The following is an 18,092-nucleotide window of genomic DNA, read 5'->3' on the forward strand; positions in this document are numbered from 1 at the left end:
ACTGTGATGCCCATACTTGCTCCCTCTTGATGCTTTGGTGATGGTGACTATGCTCTCCTGATTGAGTGACTATTCTGATTTGCTATATTCTGTGTATTTGATTGAGTATGGTACATGCATGTGAACCTGAGGTAAGAGACCAAAGACCGAGGTTTGAAGCTGAGTGAACATTTGAGTTATCTTGGACCTTCTTTCACGTTCCATGTTAAGGCTCTCGCAATTGGTCTGATCCATTATTCTCTTAACACGCTTTCTGGATCCTTCATTTTTTTTATGTGATTGTAATATAGAGAATGCTACTGGATAGTTGTAAGGAAGAGAGATAGAAGGAAAAAGAAAGAAAATGAAACAAAGTGATAGATGTTGAGTGATGTGAATGGTAAAAAACAGTGAGAAAGGAAGAAAAATGAGTATATGTTATAGAATCGAGATTCGAATCGTGAATCGTTTTTCGATTCTTTTGAATCATGAATCGAATCTTATTATGAATCGTAGGATACATAATAGATAAAATATGATATATTTTTAAATAAAAAATAAAAAATATGAAGTTAAAATGTTCAATCCACACAATCACAAAACATAAATACTTTATATTTTATATTTAAATCCTACATCCTAATCATCATTTCTGAGATCAAGGTCACTTAGATCATCTTCTTCCTCTAATATAACATTCTCTTGGAGCTCATTTTCATCCTCTTCCTCCACATCTTCAACTATATCTTCAATCTCATTATCATTTGCAATTACAGTAGATTTTCCCTTTCTATCAACTTTAGTAGTTAAATTTCTTGGACCTCTCTTCCTTTTGCTGCTTGGAGCTCCCTCTTCAAGAGTAAAAGATTCATGTATATCCATTCATGAAACATCATTTGGTAGGCAAGGATCTTCCTTTTCAGTAATCCACTCATCATCTGATTCCATATTAGATAAACATATAGGATCATAAGTATCTCATTTTTCCTCTCTAACCTTTTGTCTCATCTCAAGTTGAAGATTATACTTAACAAAGACAAGGGCATTTAATCTTTGTTGTTCTAAGTGATTCATTCTTTTAGTATGCACTTGATCAAATATGCTCCAATTTCTTTCGCACCCAGTAGCACTACAAGTTAGACTTAAAACTCTTATTGCTAAATTTTGTAGCTCTTTACCCTTTCCACCATAACTTTCCCACCAAAGAGCTGCAATTTCGAACAAAAAGCTAACATCAATAAATCATGATCCAAATTGTTATGCTTTTTATGAAACTATTTAGGATTAATTAAATGCTTTACCAAGATGCTTCTTATCCCTGGTATCTATTGCCATGCTTCTTCCAAATAATCCTTGTGCTCTTTTGAATTTGTCAAGTTGTTGATCAAGTTGAAATCTAATCCTTCTATCCAGGATCATTTTTTTCAATGGTCTCGTATAAACCATATAAAACTTCACTATCCGCATTGAAATTTTTGTCATAATGAAATTTGATCAAAAGAAACAAAAAAATATTGAAATAGAAATAATTATTAATTTGCAATAATGATTAAGGTAATAATAAATTAATAATAGTATTAGTAGCTACTTACTTAGGATTAAGGTAGTAAGCAGCAGCATGAAGAGGCCTATGTAATTGCAAATTCCAACGAGTATCAGTTATTTTCCACACCTTTTTGTATCGAGAGTCTTCATTCTTGAAATTTGAGGCTATTTGTTCTTTAGCTCTATCCATAGCTTCATATATATATATGGCATAACCGGTTTTGAGTCTCCATCTACAAGCCTTAATACTTTCACAAGTGGAGTTACACACTTCAAAGAATATTGGATGGATTTTCAGAATCTATCATCACTTAAACAAATGTTCACAGCTTGTTTACCTTCATTTTTACTAGCATAATTACTTGTTGTCCATTCTTGTGAAACAAACATACCTCGAATATCATTTTTCTGTTGTGCTATGGATTGTAGGGTAAGAAAAGCAGTTGCAAATCTTGTGACTACTGGTCGAGTTAATTCTTTTCCTTTGGAATACTTCCTATATAAGTTTAGGACCCATGTGTGCCTATAAATGAAAGTTGTGATCTTTTTTGCATTTGCAATGGTATTATAAAATACTGGGAGCTGACCAATGTCTTCAAGAATCAAATCAAGGCAATGAGCTGCACAAGGAGACCAAAATAATTTTGTTCTCTTTTCCTCTAACATTTGTCCTATTGCCACAAAATTAGAAGCACCATCAGTCACAACTTGCGCAACATTATCCTCCCCAATTTCTTCTACCACAAAATCTAATAGCTCAAACATTTGTTTGGCATCCTTGACCACATTACTAGTATCAATAGATTTTAAGAAAATTGTTCCACTTGGACTATTCACCAAAAAATTGGTAAGAGACCTTCCTTTTCCATCGGTCCAACCATTACACATCAAGGTACACCCACATTTCTTCCATTCAACCCTATATTTCTCTAAACTAACTTGGATTTTGTCAACTGACTTCTTCAAATAAGGCACCCTAACTTCATGATAAGTAGGAGGCTTTAGACCGTTTCCATATTCAGCAACAAATTTTAACATTTGAACAAATAAGGAACTTCTTACCAAATTAAATGGTAAAGCATTACCATATATGCATTTGCAAATGTCTATAATCACCAACTCTCTATCTTTAAACATTTCATTCATGGTTTTTTTGTTTTTCTTTCTTGGAAAATGACTCCAACGTCCCTTTCTTATCTTTGATATCCACCTCTTCAAAATAATCTTGACAGTTAGCTTCTTTGACTTTCTCTTTATCTTCTAATAACTTCATAAACATGTCTTTAACATCATCTGGAACTGATGTACACACAATGACGTTCTCCTTTGTACCAGCAAGATGATGCTTTATTCTTGCAACATCACCCCAACAAGTATGTGAACAATACTTACATTTAACTAGAAGTCTATGAGGAGGAACACTCTCACAATGATTCCAGGTAAGATTTGTTTCTTTCTTTCGCTTTGCTTGACTCATCGTCTTTCTCTACTAGCAAAATCAAAAGTAACATAAATAAACAAATATAAGAATTTATTTAAAATAAAAGAAAAAGAAACGTAAATAATTGTTTATAAAAAATAGCATAAACAATTTTTATTTTAAAATACAGTTTTTAAAAAATATAATAAAATAAAAGAAACAGAAATTTAAATAATTATTAATAAAAAGTTCAAAATAACATAAACAAATTTTATTTTAAAATACAGTCTTTAAAAAATATATAATAAAATAAAAAACAGAAATTTAAATAATTATTTATAAAAAATTAAAAATAATATAAACTGTTTTTATTTTAAAATACAATTTAAAAAAAATACAATAAAATAAAAAAATAGAAACTTAAAAATATGGTTGAGGTTAGGTTTTTTTGAAAGTTCCTGATGTTTTCTAAAAATTCAGGTTTTCTGAGAAGTTGAGAAAGTGGCTCAATGATTCAGCTTTTTTAAAGAGATTGATTCAGAAACTTTACCAAATAATCTTTTTTCTGATCTTCTCCCTTCTTCTTCTCCGGTGCCTCACTTCTCCGGTGACGGAACTCCTTAATCTGTTCCTCACTTTTCAATTGATGATGAAAAGTGTTTTGGTATTTGTTTTCAGCACTTGCGCCTGAAATTCCAGAGGATCTGTACCATTTGATTAAGAAGACAGTTTCAATTAGGAAGCATTTGGAGAGGAACAGAAAGGACAAGGACTCCAAGTTTAGGTTGATTCTCGTGGAGAGCAGAATCCACCGTCTTGCTCGCTATTACAAGAAGACTAGCTCCTACCTGTTTGGAAGTAGTAAGTGCCTTCAAACCCCTCACCTATTTGTTGCACTGATCACCATTTTTGATTAATGATTGGTTTGATTTGAATTGATTTGTTAGTACATGCTTGCAGTAAAGAAAAAAGGCTTTGATTTTATATATTTTCACCCTTATCTAACTTCTAGAGTATTGTTTATAGTCTTTCTTTGTGGCTATTCCAGAAGGAATTTTTGTGAATTGAAGTAAACTAATTGAGGAAAGTGTTAGAATTTGTGTAGGGTTACAATGTAGTTGGTAACAAAGATGGTAACATTTGGTAGGAAAATAGGTAGTGGTAATTGATTAGATTCCCGTGGGCATGTGTGATTGTGAAGTGCTGCTTCAACTTTTGAGATGTCAACTATTGACAGAACGCAAACACATCGATATGTGTTATTTAATTGCCCTCAAGTTCAACCTTACATCCTTACATTGAGTGAGTATTAACACTCAATATAAATCTAATTATGTTAATTATGTTGAAAAGTTGTTCTTTATGGAATTATTAGTAATATATTGGTTTCAAATTTTTTTTTTAGGGAATTTAGACAACGTTTACGAAGAAGGTCTAGAGGGAGAAGAATTCCAAATACAGAGCTAGAAAAGATTTTCAATAAGGATTTCATGAATTGGTTTCCTCAAAGGGTAGGTACAATACGTTTTTACAAGTTAAAAATGTCAATTTCAAAGATATACTGACAACAAGCATTATTTTTGTAGATTAATAGCCCAGACATTTCAGGTACAGTTGCAAATGATCTTAAGTATCTAGCTCAAGGTTCAACAACACATGCTAGAAGAATTTCTGCCTTTAATGTAAATGGTTTCAAATTTAGAACTGAAAGTCGAGAACATGACTTAAAAACCCAAAACTGTGGAGTGTTCTTAACTTCTTCAACATCATGTGTTGCAAGTCGTGTGGATCAAAATATTAGACAAGCAGATTTGGCATATTATGGCAAATTAGAAGATATAATTGAGCTTAATTACTATGGTCATTTTAAGGTTATCTTGTTCAAATGTAAATTGACTGACACCACAAGGGACTGGGGGTTGAGGAGGGATCCTTAGGGTTTCACTTGTATTAATTTTTCAAGGTTAATTCACACGGGAGATCGTGAGAAGCATGATCCATACATTGAAGCTTCACAGACTGAAATGGTATATTATGTAGATGATGAGGTGAATAAAGAATGGTCAATTGCTGTCCATTTGAAACCATGAGACTTGTATGTTATGGGAGAAGGAGATGGTGAAGTTTGTGAAGTAGAACCGTGTCCACAACAAGACTTAAATGAATTTTTCAGCAACTCTGGAAAAACCTGGTTTGTCAGCTTCATAAGTTCTTGTACAGATTAAAACAAGCGTTCAAAAACTGGTTTGATACTTTCTTAAAGGTTATTCAAAAGGCAAGATATATTCAATCAAAAGTAGAGTACTCTTTATTTACCAAGACTGTTGGATCATCTTTCACAACTGTCTTTCTCTATGTCGATGATATACTTTTAACAGGAAATAATGATGTCAAAATCAGACATCTCAAGGTATTTCTGCTCCAACATTTCTGAATCAAGGATCTTGGCACCATAAATGTTTTTTGAGAATTGAATTTTCTCGGTCTAAACACGGTTTTTTTTGTCTCAAAGAAAATTTACGTTGGACATTTTGGACATTATAGGTCTAACTGGGGAAAAATTTGAGAAGTTCCCCATGGAGCAAAATTTAAAACTCACTCTTACTAATGATGATTTATTACATGACCCAACTAAATATCACAGGTTAGTTGGAAGACTCATTTACCTCACCATCACATGGCCAAATATTGTCTACTTAGTTATAATTTTAAGCTCATTATTGGTAGCATACACTTGGAAAGAACATTTTTAGAAAACAGGGCTAGTAAATCACTACAAGAAAATCATTAAATAGTAACTAAATTTAGAGACAAAAAATAATTAGTCATTATATTGATTAAATTAGATATTATTTTATAGACTAAAAAAATATTGGTATTTAAAGTTATTTCTATTATGAATAAAAATTTATGAAATGGTTTCTAAATTGGAATCTAATTAGTTATCAAAGTTTTAGAAACTAATTTAGAATATAAAGTAGTTAGTAATTAAAATCTTGGTAACTAATGATTAGATATCAACTTAAAAACTACTTTATAAAATTTTATTAATAATAAAAATTACTTTAGATACCAATAAATTTTTTTAATTTATAAAATAGTCTATATTTCAATCATTAATATCTAATTAATTATTTTGATATTTAAAATTAATTTCTATTTAATAAATTTTTTATAATAAATATTGTGGTTTACTATTGTGTAAAGCATCATGATAAAAAGTTTGAAAAGAATGAAATTATGCATCATGATAGAAATAAATGTCAGCCTTACAAATTTGATGTTACGTAGATAAGCCTCACTCAGGGAAGAAGAAGATGACACTGCAGGCTCTAAGTTCTTCCTACTCACAGGACCGACAACCCCGAGAGGATTTCTAAGTGCTCTCGGTATCACTAGAACTAACATCTACGACCATTGGTCTTCCCTTACTCAGACCCCCCAAACATAGATGAAAATGAAGTGGTGACGGAAAGGGAACACATGGTTACCTCCAAAGACTCTTCAACCGGTACACACAAATTATAAGGATAACTCACTCGACTCTCGGATTCTCGGAGCAAATTCACGGTTAACGCGTGAAAAATGGAACCTACCACCACTCTTATTTATAGGTGGAGGAAAGGGCAAATACGAACTGTCACGCTTGATCTCCACCGTTGGATCAACTCAACATCAACGGTCTAGATCACGCGACTTTGCGCTTCCTGAAAGCACGTCACATCCACACACCTCGAACGCCCCCAATGAGCTCCCCTACTCGGCTTTCAGCGCATATGCAGTCGCACGGTATAGCAATCATGTGGAGATGCCAGTCACACAGAGAAGTGGCTACCCGGTCTATTGGCCATATAAGACCCTGCATAGAGTTCCTCTACTAGGACTTGGGAGGCATATGACTCGGGATGAACATCGCTAAAGATAAATCAATTCTTCTTTTACACAGACTCTACATGAAAATCAAATCGCTCCACTTGAGCATGGGGGACAAATGTACTACCGGATAGCCGAGAAGGCCGAATGACTCTTAATCCAAATATAGCTCGTAAACCCACAATTAACCATAATTAAGCTAGGTAAGTGCTAAATCATGATTGGGCCTTTTGTTGGACTGACGAGCAGGCCCATGGCAGTTGAGGTCCATCCAAAAGGTATAAATATCATAGGAGACTCAACGTCAAAGGTAATTTTTCACTCTCTCAACTCACTTGCATATTGTACTCATACTAACTTGATCGTCGGAGTGCCTTTGTAGGTTTCCTCCACTCATCTCGGGAAAAAGAAGAACCAGCCAAAGACCAACACGTCTGGAGGCCTTGAAGACCGAAAGACAAAGACAGAAGGTGTCACTCTAAGAGAAACTCGTCCTTGTAAGGACAGTTGGTTAATACTCTCAAACTTAAGTACCTTGGCACTACTCTATATCTAATAGTAAAATGAAAACAGTACAACAGGCTTGAATTTGAGCTGAGGATGGGTGGGAATGGAATCTTCAATGGAAAGGCAAACATTTTGAATGGAAAAGGGAACAACTGTCTCAACTTCTGAATGAGATAAACAGTGTTCATGTGCATAGAGACTCACAAGATTTGTGGCAATGGCAGGCTGATCAGGATGGGGCTTACACAGTCAAGTCAGCTTATGCTGTTCTATAAAAATCTCACAATTATGAAAACTGCCCAGTAATGGATACCCTCTAGTCTATTAATACACTGCCTAATCCACTTACTCTGCCTGGAAAATCTTGTTAGGTAAAGTACCAATAAGCACACCACAATAATATTAAGCATCATCTTCAACAATTTTCTCTTGTCATTTAAATACAAAGATGAACCAAAAAATACAGTAGTATGCAAGAGCAGATTTTAGATTTAATATTTAAAAAATTATTTTAAAGTATGAAATTAAAAAAGATAAATTATTTTCATAATAAACTACTATAACCCCTTTTTCTTTAAAATGATTTTTATACTAACTGACGTTAATATATTAATTTATATTTTTATTTCTTTTGTAAATTAAGTTGTTGTTTCTGATTTTCTTTCTATCAGTTAGAAAGATAACTAAAACCTCCCGTTGTCTAACGCAAGTTGTAGTCGAACGCGATTGTAATTGAACGCGATTGTAATTGAACGCGATTGTGATCAAACGCGATTTGTTATTGAACGCGATTTCAAGAACGAAGATCCAATGCGAACTGAGTTGAGTTGAGTTTCATCGCGGCTGAACCACGGTGAGAAGCCCTCTGTTTTTTTTAAACATTTTGTTTTGTTTGATTTTAGGAGCCTCGAAGATCTTTTAAAATTGGGTTAAATATATTTGTATTTCTATACTACAATTGATTTATGTAGTGTAATCCGAAATTGATTTGTGTACTATATTTGCTAGTTCAAATTTTACACCCATTCCATAATTGCATTAAAAGATTTATTGGAATGAATCCTTTTATTCCAAATTTTTAGGAGTTCTAAAGTGTGGATAGACTAGGAAAAAAAAGTGTTTTTAATTTCATGAAGGTGAAACCTGAACTTATGCCTAGCAGAAGTGTTTCTTGCAGTAATATGGATGTAAAAAGTGATAATTATAGAAATAAAGATCATGTCCCTGCCCCACCAATGCAAAAAAGAAAAGCATAGCGCTAGTAATGTATATTTGATGATAAGAAACACATTTCCTTTTTGTAGATATGGACTTAAAAGGTGCTGTTAAGGAGATAATCCCTTGGGATGGAACTCTATCTTCAACTGATTTCCTCCTTTCTGCTCGTACATTTTCTGAGAAGTGGAAAATGTTCAATCCTTCCTTTCCCCCATGGCACTGGATCCCGTGTTCAAAACATCATTTGGTTGCTTCTCATAAGGTGGGATTTTGTCATTAGATTTATGAATTTCGGTGCTCTATGCTTATCAGCTTTCTTGATTTTTTGTCTGTCAGGTGGAAGGATACTTGTCCCTGGACAACATGTGCCATATCAAAAAATCATGTGAGGTCAGCCAGCAATTTAGTTTACTAGTCCATTGTTAATGATGGGTTAAATGTAATTCACTGGATTGTGATTGTCATCACAGGAAGAAGAGAGTAATAGAAGTCTGACATCGAAAGAAGAGAGCAACAATTCACAGAGAGAAGAGCCCTTTGATTGTGGCACTTTAGTATGTATGACCTAATTGATGTTTATAATCTAACTTCATTAATCTTACACCATAAATTTGGTTACTAACAACAAGGCATTTTCCCCTCTTTACTAGGTCCAGAGCATGAAGTAAACCACTATGATTTTCACATCATCTACAGTTCTTCATATAGGGTTCCAGTCTTGTATTTTCGTTCATACCATAGTGGTATGTTTTCGTTTCAAACTATGGAGTTTATGTATGATAAACATCTTGTTCTTCATATACGGGTTGCATTTTTGTATTTTGGTTCATATCATAGAAAATGGACTTTAAATCTAACTTAACACTTCACCCACGATAGGTCCAACTAACTTTGATAGGATATGTTTTAATATTATTTTAGAAAGTAAGCTTTAAGTCCATTTCAACCCTATAAAACTATACTGGCTTGTAAGATAAGATTTGCACCTATTTATATAATATAATTTGATCATATATCTACTCCATGTGAAATCTCCAACAAGATACATAATTATTAATTATGGATCTCAGCTTTTCATTTAAACAATTTTGAAAACCAAGACCATCTTGTGGTTGTATTATTAGAAAACTTGTTACGTGAAAGTGATCCTGTGGTTCTATTCAATGTTTATGTTGTTAGATGTGGATATTAGAAATGCTGGCTGCATCATTAATCCTGCAGAGTATATATCTTTGTCAGGTTGGATGGCTTAAGGTTATACCACAATGCCATGTAGCTGTGGTAAGATTTGAACTATCTTGTGGTTGCAAAGGATATCTAATTAGAAATATGGAGGGAAGTAAACTATAAGGAGGTCTCTTAAGCCATCCACTTAAACAATTTTGAATATAGATGATTTTAGAATTAGGTCTCTAAACTTTTCTGATCTTATCATCGTTTAGCTATAAAAAAAAAAAACTGTTTCTATTTCTGTATGTTGAATTATTCTATCTCATTTATTTACATCTGCATTTGTATATTTCAGTGTATCATATAATTTCTTTTATTGAAATCAATAATATTGACTATATATGTGATGCTGTTTGATTATGTAGATGGGCAACTATTGCCGCTCAATGAAATTGAAAAGGACCTTCCCGGTCACTCTGCAAAGATACTATCAGAATCCAAATGGACATTTATAACTCATGAGGTAAATCATTGGTTTCCATGTTTTCTTTTGTTTTTTTAGTCAATATTTTCTCAATTTTTCATGATTATGGTGTACTAAGATTTCTCTTCTGTTGAAAATATACAAAAAGTATATTAATATTTGGTCTACCCGGCCTTCTCCTTACGATTATTTCTTTAATGAAATAATAAGTTTTATAATTAGATATGGAAAGGAAAATGCTGAAACTAAGGATGATACAGGTTTCATTAGTAGAGGGTCATTAAATTTGGTCTGTAAATGCAAATGGCATTAACTTTTGCTTCTATAATCTGTGGATTACTTTTGAAACACACAAGAGAAATGAAGGATTACTTCCAGATGGGTTGATGTTAGCAAAAATGAATTTACTAGTTTTTAACTGCATCTTATATTAAAAGTAACAATAATCTACAAACTGTCATTTGATTTGTTAACCCCTGTACAATACATTAAATGGTGTTAGTGTATATCTTGTAGGAGCATCCATATTTGAACAGGCCATGGTACAAATTACATCCATGTGGTACGAGTGAATGGATGAAGCTACTCTATGAAGGTGATTCATCTTTGAACAGAAATGGTTTTATTATTGAACACTATTTGGTTTCCTGGTTCTCGGTCATTGGACAAGTAGTTGGTCTTAAAATTCCTTTGGAAATGCTGGATACTGTAGTTTCTAACGCTTCTTAGACGCCTGTTCATGCTTGCACAAAAGCAATATAAATGAAAAGAGGGGAAAGAAAGTTTCTGCACGCCACTTACCATTACTGCTGCAGTTGCCATTTTTACATAGCAATGTTTCTCCAGCATTAAATGAATGGTGAGATATATACATTTTTACATGCTTTTTACTGGTAAATGGGCTATGCAGTTGGAATCTGCTTGGGAATTCACTCTATATTATTGTTTGATTTGCTTACAATTTGGTACAATCAAATGACTTATTTGCAACGAGTGTTTTTAGTAGGTTCTCTATCTTACTTTTATACGCTTTGTATATTTTCTAAATCTCTTTCATTTTTTTTAAAATTCATTTAGGGACTCTTTTGGTGCAATCAGTTAACTTGTATATTTTTTGGTTTGAGTTTAATAATTTACAAGCTTTAACTAGCATTTTAGTTAGTTTTATCATTCACGTTCATATCCTAATATGCAACGATCAATGCTGTAAATCGTATAATAAGGGAGCACGCTCAATTGTGATTGATGAAATGGTTTTTTATGTTTCAGTTCCCTGAGTATAAATTTAACTCCCAATGAGAACTTTGTCTGAAATTTCGATTTAATTCAAAATGTTTTCGATGTATACATTAGAGCTAAGTGTACACTGTATTTTTAATGTGCATCGATAATTAATATTTCAATCAAGATAAAAAAAATTTATGCATAAATCTCTGGAATTATTACCAAGCTCATCACGTGTTAACATTGCAAGTGTATGCAGTTCCTCGCCATATTTTCATGTCACCATGTGTTCATAACGATAAGTAACAGTAATCAAAAGGAAATACGTGTTCATCAAATAGGCAAATATGAAATGTTAACAGATGCATCTTTGGTAAATGCATTTCCATGGTAAAGATACCATGTTTATATTACCCACCACATTCACTAATCATCAGTCATTTCTTTAAATGGTTGATACAAAATTTTACCACTATCATTCAATGGCGCAACTATACAAGAATACAGCTCACCTGCATACTACATCTTCCAAAATGACAATCTTTTCCTAAGTTTAAAAAATGCATTTTATAATTTACTCCAGATCTTCAGAACCTTTAATTTGGATTCTGTTGAAGTGAACAAGGAATTCTGTATTACCCTCGGCACCTTTCAGAGGAGACTCAATCGAACCTTTACAACAGAAACCAAATTTCTCTACTCCCGTTATAATTCTCTCAAGGACCTGAATTGCAGAAATCAACCACTTTCAGATTAAGCCAAATATTGGTGTTTAAACAAAGCTACAAATATCAGAAACTTTTAGTAGTTTTAGCAAACACAGATGGATACATTGAGACAGATAAGCTCTCAGATGTTTGCCCTCGTGCACTATAAATATATTTCCCTTTTTTTTCTTTGTTTATAGAGTTAAGATTCATGAATACATTAATGTAGTTTCAACATTTTGCAATGTGTCGTTAATAATCCTCACTACACTGCAATTAAAGCAGGGACCTCACCCAAGATTGCTGCTAGGCATTGCAATCATCATGAAACAAATCTCGAAATTTATTTGTAAAACATAATGGAGTTGAGACTTGAGTTTCATACTAACAAAACAGAGAAACCAGAGATCTAAACTTGATTTGTTGCTCAAATTTTCTGAGTCGCATCCTTCTTTCAGGTTATTATAAAACATTATTGTAAAAGAATAGATAAAAAAACAGAATCCCCCACATATGAATCACAATATAGGATGTGTGGTAAGGTAAAAAGGTAAAAGTTGATCTTGCCTAGAATTACAATTTTTTCAAAAGGTTGTTCGTTGCTTGATTTTTAACTTAACAAGGCTAATGTATTTAGTATACAACAGAAGAATGTATTGAGAGTGAAAAATACAAAAAAGAACAAGGAGTTCTCCTACAAAAACCAAAGAGTGGCATATGAAGCAAAAAAACTGATCGAAAATATTATTATTAGCTCAAACTTGGAGTTCTTCAACCCCTTTGCAGATCAATTTGAGAGCCCCACTTAAAACACCATAAGCAGAAAGTTAGAAACCCATAGAGAGAGATATTGCCGTCTGTAAAGACTACTCTGTCTCATAAGGTGTGATTTCTTGCTTAACTTAGCTAATTTTAATTAAATGGTGTTAGAAGGGATAAAATTGAATATGGGGCCTAATATAAAGAAGCACTGTGTTTGCCCGTTTGGTTCCACACCTGTGCTCAGATAGTTCTATTTCTACTAATTAGATTTTCAGAACAAAAATCACTGAGCAAAAAGATCACGCACCTCTTGATGGACAATGGGATCTTTCACTATCCCTCCTTTTCCTACCTGAACATAAATTACATCAAAAAGTTAGAAATAGTATTTATTTGTTCTTAATTTACAAGAGACTGGGACAACAATGATGATTATTTAATACAAAACTAAAATGAGTATAATCCCACTTGCATTCAATGATACATTGCCAAATATTATTTCATTAACAGGTATATTGGGACAAACATTCTCTTTTCATGGATTACATTCACTTGACAAACAATCTATGCATCAAAATGAATAACTCAACGTCACATTGGTGATATGCTTTGAAATTTGAAAAGAGTGTATCTTAGCAATTTATTTGAAAAATAATATCATTGGAAATCCCAAGTAAAATTCATTAGCTGAGAATCAAAGAGGCCAAGTAGAGAATAGTTAAATGTACAGTATTATTGCAGACAATAACCAAACAAACAGTGAAATTATATAAATAGGAGTATGTATTCCTCACTTGAGATCTACGAGCTTCAAATTGTGGTTTAACCAAAGTCACTAATGCTGCATTTTCCTTCATGACATTGACCACAGCAGGCATGACCTATTAAAAGAATATAAAAACATTTAGTGGATCAAGAAGGCTAATAATATGGCTAGTTAGTTCGGTGAAAATCATCCAAAATGTCTTCTCCTCTTATCCTTCTCTGGTTGCCTACAAAGGATGCCCAACCTCTTAATGATAAGGAGAAATAGGAAACAAGATTATGATGATAAACTTTTCATTTCAACTGAAATAGGAGTGTATTATGTTTGACCTGATTTCAGCGCTTACCAGGAGAATAGAGATGAATGAGAGGTCTAAAGTCACCAAATCAACATTTTGTGGGAGATCAGTAAGATATCTTAAATTTGTCCGTTCTATCACTGATACACGTTCATCTCTTCGAATTTTGTCAGCTACCTAATTAAGTTAACAATCATTGTCAATAGAGAATCACTATGCATGATTGATTTGCAAATGACAATGAAGAAATGTAGTTGGCAAAGGCTATAGCAATTAAGAAAGGTATAGAAAATAAAAATGAATGATTTAATAAGTTACCTGTCCATAACCTACGTCAACTCCATAAACATGTGATGCACCATACTGAAGTAAGCAGTCAGTAAATCCTCCAGTTGAAAGCCCAGAATCAAGGGCTACTTTACCAGTAACATCAACACCAAGCTGTTCGATGGCAGCTTCCAACTTATGTCCAGCTCTGCATAGATGTAAAAGAGCCAAACAAGAAGACATATTTCATCTGTGTAGCAGTTGATATATTATTTCAAATATATTGAGCTTAATGTCTTCACCTACATACATATTTGGGAACATCGGCTATTATCTCCACAACAGCCTTTTCAGGCACAGGGGTACCAGCTTTATTTATCACCTTCCCGTCCACATATACTTTGCCTGCATCCCACATGTTTTAACTAAGATACATGTGTCTTATTTTACTATGAAGGATGTTATTACATGAAAACTGTAACATAATTAGCTTTTTTAATGTGAATTATATAAATCTTTATTCTCAATTTAGATATTTGTCACATTAATTACATATATCAGTGTTGTTGCCGTGTCCTATAACTTTTTACATTAGCTGTGTTCTCGTGTGTGTCAGTGTACCTTGTTGGTGTGGGTGCTTCATAGCTTACATACTAACATTGAAAATGAAAACTGAAATTAGTTACCTTGCAAAATCCATGATTGGATGACAGATCTACTGTATTGCTGATATTTTTCAAGACATATTTCATCCAGCCGCTTTTTCCTAAAAGGTAAAAGCACAAATAGATACAAAATATCAGTGTCAACAGTACAATATTAAAAAAATATCCACAATGTTTAAAAAGACTCTTGATGATACCGAAAGCATTTGCAAATTACAATCTCCTAATAGAGCATACTTCATCCTCCCATAGTGGCAGTTTGCTCTTTTTTTTCTAATAATTTTTCCCATTCAAGTAAAAAACAAAGTAAGGCTTGGTCAATCATTATTATTTTATCCAGTGTTCATTTCATTTAAGTCCTTACTTTTCTCAATTTGTTAATTTCCAATTACATCTAAAGCTAACTTTGTCCATTAGTGATACATCAGCCAAATTATTTCACTAAGCAGTAGCACGTCATGTAGGAAATACTTTTACACGTAAGACCACTAATCAGAGGAAGAAGGCCTTTGCTGTTGTACCTTTAAGACTAACAATCTGCAGCATCCATGATCGTTTGAAGCATCATCATTTAGTAAAATAAATTGGATAAAGTATTGTCAAAAGGACAACAGTGAATGCAATTGATAAATTTGACCCTCATTTTTCCTTAAAAGAAAAAGCAAATCGCTTCCCCATTTATGAACAAACTGATGCCTGCTAGACAGTGTAATTCATTTGTCTTAGTTATATCCAAACTGACCTGACAGTGTTAAAATAAAATGCCCTTTAAACATTTAAGTTGGTCGGCCAAAGTTCTTGCAATATGCTGTACACACCACAAATAAGTCTTATTTATTAGCTCTGGCTCCAATACAGAACTTTTAGAATCTACATGCTTCCACATTAAAATTCTTAACTTAACACACCCTTAATGTGAGTCATACTATCAACCATACCAAACCAAACTAATAAAAAAATAAAAAAGAAAGCATTATTGACAAGAACTGCAATCTCAAGTCCTACAAGCCTTCACTTAGGAACCAATATATAACTGCAAAAATAATTTGCGTTATTTGCTCTAACATTTTGGTTAATTCCAAACACCATGACATAATGATGTAACCATCAGCATCGTTAGAACCTGACACTATTTTGTTCTAATAAATGACTCTGGAAACAGGCAAATTACGTAAAAATCAACATAATGAACTGGATACGAAAGCTTACTTCTTCACTGATAAAACCTTTCCAGATTTTACAGTAGCATAACTCCTGAAAGAAGTTGGAATCTGAGCTCTGCCCCATCTCACTAAAGTTAATTTCGTGAAAAATAACAGTTAAGTATCAGTGCACCATACATTTTTCACAATATACATGATTATTATTTAGAGTGAATCCTGTACAAAATTAATGTGTCCACAAACACAGAAGCATCCCATTTATGTACAACAATATAACATGATACCAACTTTTAGTGTACACATTTTTGCTTATTTTACCTTTCATTTGTTATTGTCTTATTGATGCATTGTAATTGTACACTCTTTAATTTTAACGTCCTTTTTAAAGTAGTGTTACGCTACAGATTAATTTTTTTCATTCTCCAAATCTTATAATAAGAAATAAAAAAGTTGGTCTCAGTCTCTGAACTTCCTCTCCGATAACATTTTTTGTCCTTCCCATCTATATCAGCAATTTTGACAGTTCAGTGACCTGCCATGCCATCTGACAGGTAGTCATAAGTAATTTTTTTTAAAACTGTATTTTTAATCATTCATCAATTATCAATTGATTTGTCGTCATCATCAACTAGTATCACCGGGTGATAGATTTAAAAAAAATAAAAATCAAGAACATAGTCTCTTTCCACTAGTAATAATTTTATAAGAATATATAAAGACAACACTTTTCATGGTTTATTTCACCCTTTAACTGCCATTCATACACCCTATTTCAATTTTTTTGAAGCAGTGGTACGCTATAAATCAATTACTTCCATTCCCCTTTAGTTGTAAAAAAATAAATGAAAATCCAAACAAATACACACAAAAAATGTCTGTCTTTCTGCTAATAAAAATAAGGCTAAAGAGAAATACCAACTATTTGCTGAAATTTATGGTTTTCTCCTACATCTCTCTTCACACAGAGTGTTCCTAACACTCCTTTAAAGCTAAAATATAACTTCGGTCCTTCATCTATATTTTCTTAATTTCAATTCGGGTCCTCAAGTTCTCTTTAATCTCTTAAAATGGCTCTATTGGACCAAATTGGTCTTTCCTTGTAAACTTCCTAACGTCATCATATGGACATTTGCCACAAATCAACTAAAATTCTTAAATTTTGGAAGACCATTTTGATGAAGGGACCAATCTAATTCATTCTTCCCACTTCAAGAGAAGAGAGTAAAACTTATTAAATTTAGGACATTTTCGGAATAATTTCTCCATAATCACTTTTAGAAGAAAAACTAAGACGACAAAAATGAAATGGGCGATTCAATAAGCTAAAATTAAGAGTATTAAATTAGCTTATCTCCTAGTTAAAAACTCAAATTTTAAAAAATAAAAAATCCATCCATGAACTAATTTTAACTTACAGATTTCATTCATTTTCCCTTTCAAAAGAGCTTATGAAGTGAACAGAGATGTGGGAATAAATTTATATTTTGACCTAATTACAACAGCAATAATTTGAGAAGTTATCCGATAGAGAGTGTACCTAAGAATTGGCGCTTCGGAATTCGAAGCCGAGAAAGAAAAGCTAACGTTGTTTCATTGTGAAAACCTCGTGAAATGGTTACAGGGTGCTTCAGAAACTGCAAAGCCATGTTTTCTCTGATGAATGAAATGAAGCTTTCACTAGCGACAGTGGTTACTTCGCTTCAAGATTTTGATTTTATATTCTAGAAGATGTGGGACTTGAAGGAACCAATAGCATGTCTTTTCTAATTTTATCACATACTTACACACATTTTTATTTTCACTATCTCCATTCTTATTTTTCTTTTATTTTATTTTATATTAAATTTACTACTTATAAGAAAATCAAATTTATGATAATTTCATTTTCTTAAGATATTTATTTATATATGTATAATTTAATCATACACTTTTTAGTTATTGTTATTTCTTTTTAATAAAAACCACTCTAAATTTTTTGCTATAGAAATTCTTTAATAGAAGTGGTTTATTACATTCGTAATTCTATATTATAGGATCATCTCTC

At 32.6% G+C, this 18,092-nt stretch overlaps 2 protein-coding genes and 1 pseudogene across 3 annotated transcripts; 1 reads left to right on the forward strand and 2 right to left on the reverse strand.

Moving 5' to 3' along the window:
* Nucleotides 1-618: 618 nt before the first annotated feature.
* On the reverse strand, nucleotides 619-3,001 carry LOC150024190 (uncharacterized; annotated as a pseudogene).
* A 4,754-nt stretch (nucleotides 3,002-7,755) lies between these two features.
* Nucleotides 7,756-11,186, forward strand: ATG10 (autophagocytosis-associated family protein). The gene is made up of 7 exons (XM_068622368.1): nucleotides 7,756-8,177; nucleotides 8,629-8,804; nucleotides 8,879-8,932; nucleotides 9,013-9,100; nucleotides 9,193-9,285; nucleotides 10,138-10,235; nucleotides 10,713-11,186. Exons 2-7 carry the CDS (start codon nucleotides 8,631-8,633, stop codon nucleotides 10,923-10,925), a joined length of 720 nt encoding a protein of 239 aa, XP_068478469.1. The 5' UTR covers nucleotides 7,756-8,177; nucleotides 8,629-8,630; the 3' UTR covers nucleotides 10,926-11,186.
* A 587-nt stretch (nucleotides 11,187-11,773) lies between these two features.
* LOC137818765 (bacterial hemolysin-like protein) lies at nucleotides 11,774-17,813 on the reverse strand. Of its 2 annotated transcripts, none has more exons than XM_068622367.2 (9): nucleotides 17,586-17,813; nucleotides 16,095-16,176; nucleotides 14,907-14,986; nucleotides 14,523-14,625; nucleotides 14,272-14,428; nucleotides 14,002-14,130; nucleotides 13,684-13,770; nucleotides 13,197-13,241; nucleotides 11,774-12,144 (listed from the first exon to the last, which is right to left on the reverse strand). In XM_068622367.2, the coding sequence occupies exons 1-9, from the start codon at nucleotides 17,692-17,694 to the stop codon at nucleotides 11,995-11,997; spliced, it is 942 nt and encodes a 313-aa protein (XP_068478468.1). In that variant the 5' UTR covers nucleotides 17,695-17,813; the 3' UTR covers nucleotides 11,774-11,994. The 2 variants fall into 2 exon arrangements, with proteins under 2 accessions (XP_068478468.1, XP_090152830.1); XM_090296704.1 differs by having other exon boundaries at nucleotides 14,531-14,625; nucleotides 17,586-17,780.
* Nucleotides 17,814-18,092: the final 279 nt, after the last annotated feature.

This window comes from Phaseolus vulgaris, chromosome 10 (genome assembly GCF_051622355.1).
Source record: "Phaseolus vulgaris cultivar YP4 chromosome 10, ASM5162235v1, whole genome shotgun sequence".
Taxonomy (NCBI): Eukaryota; Viridiplantae; Streptophyta; class Magnoliopsida; order Fabales; family Fabaceae; genus Phaseolus; species Phaseolus vulgaris.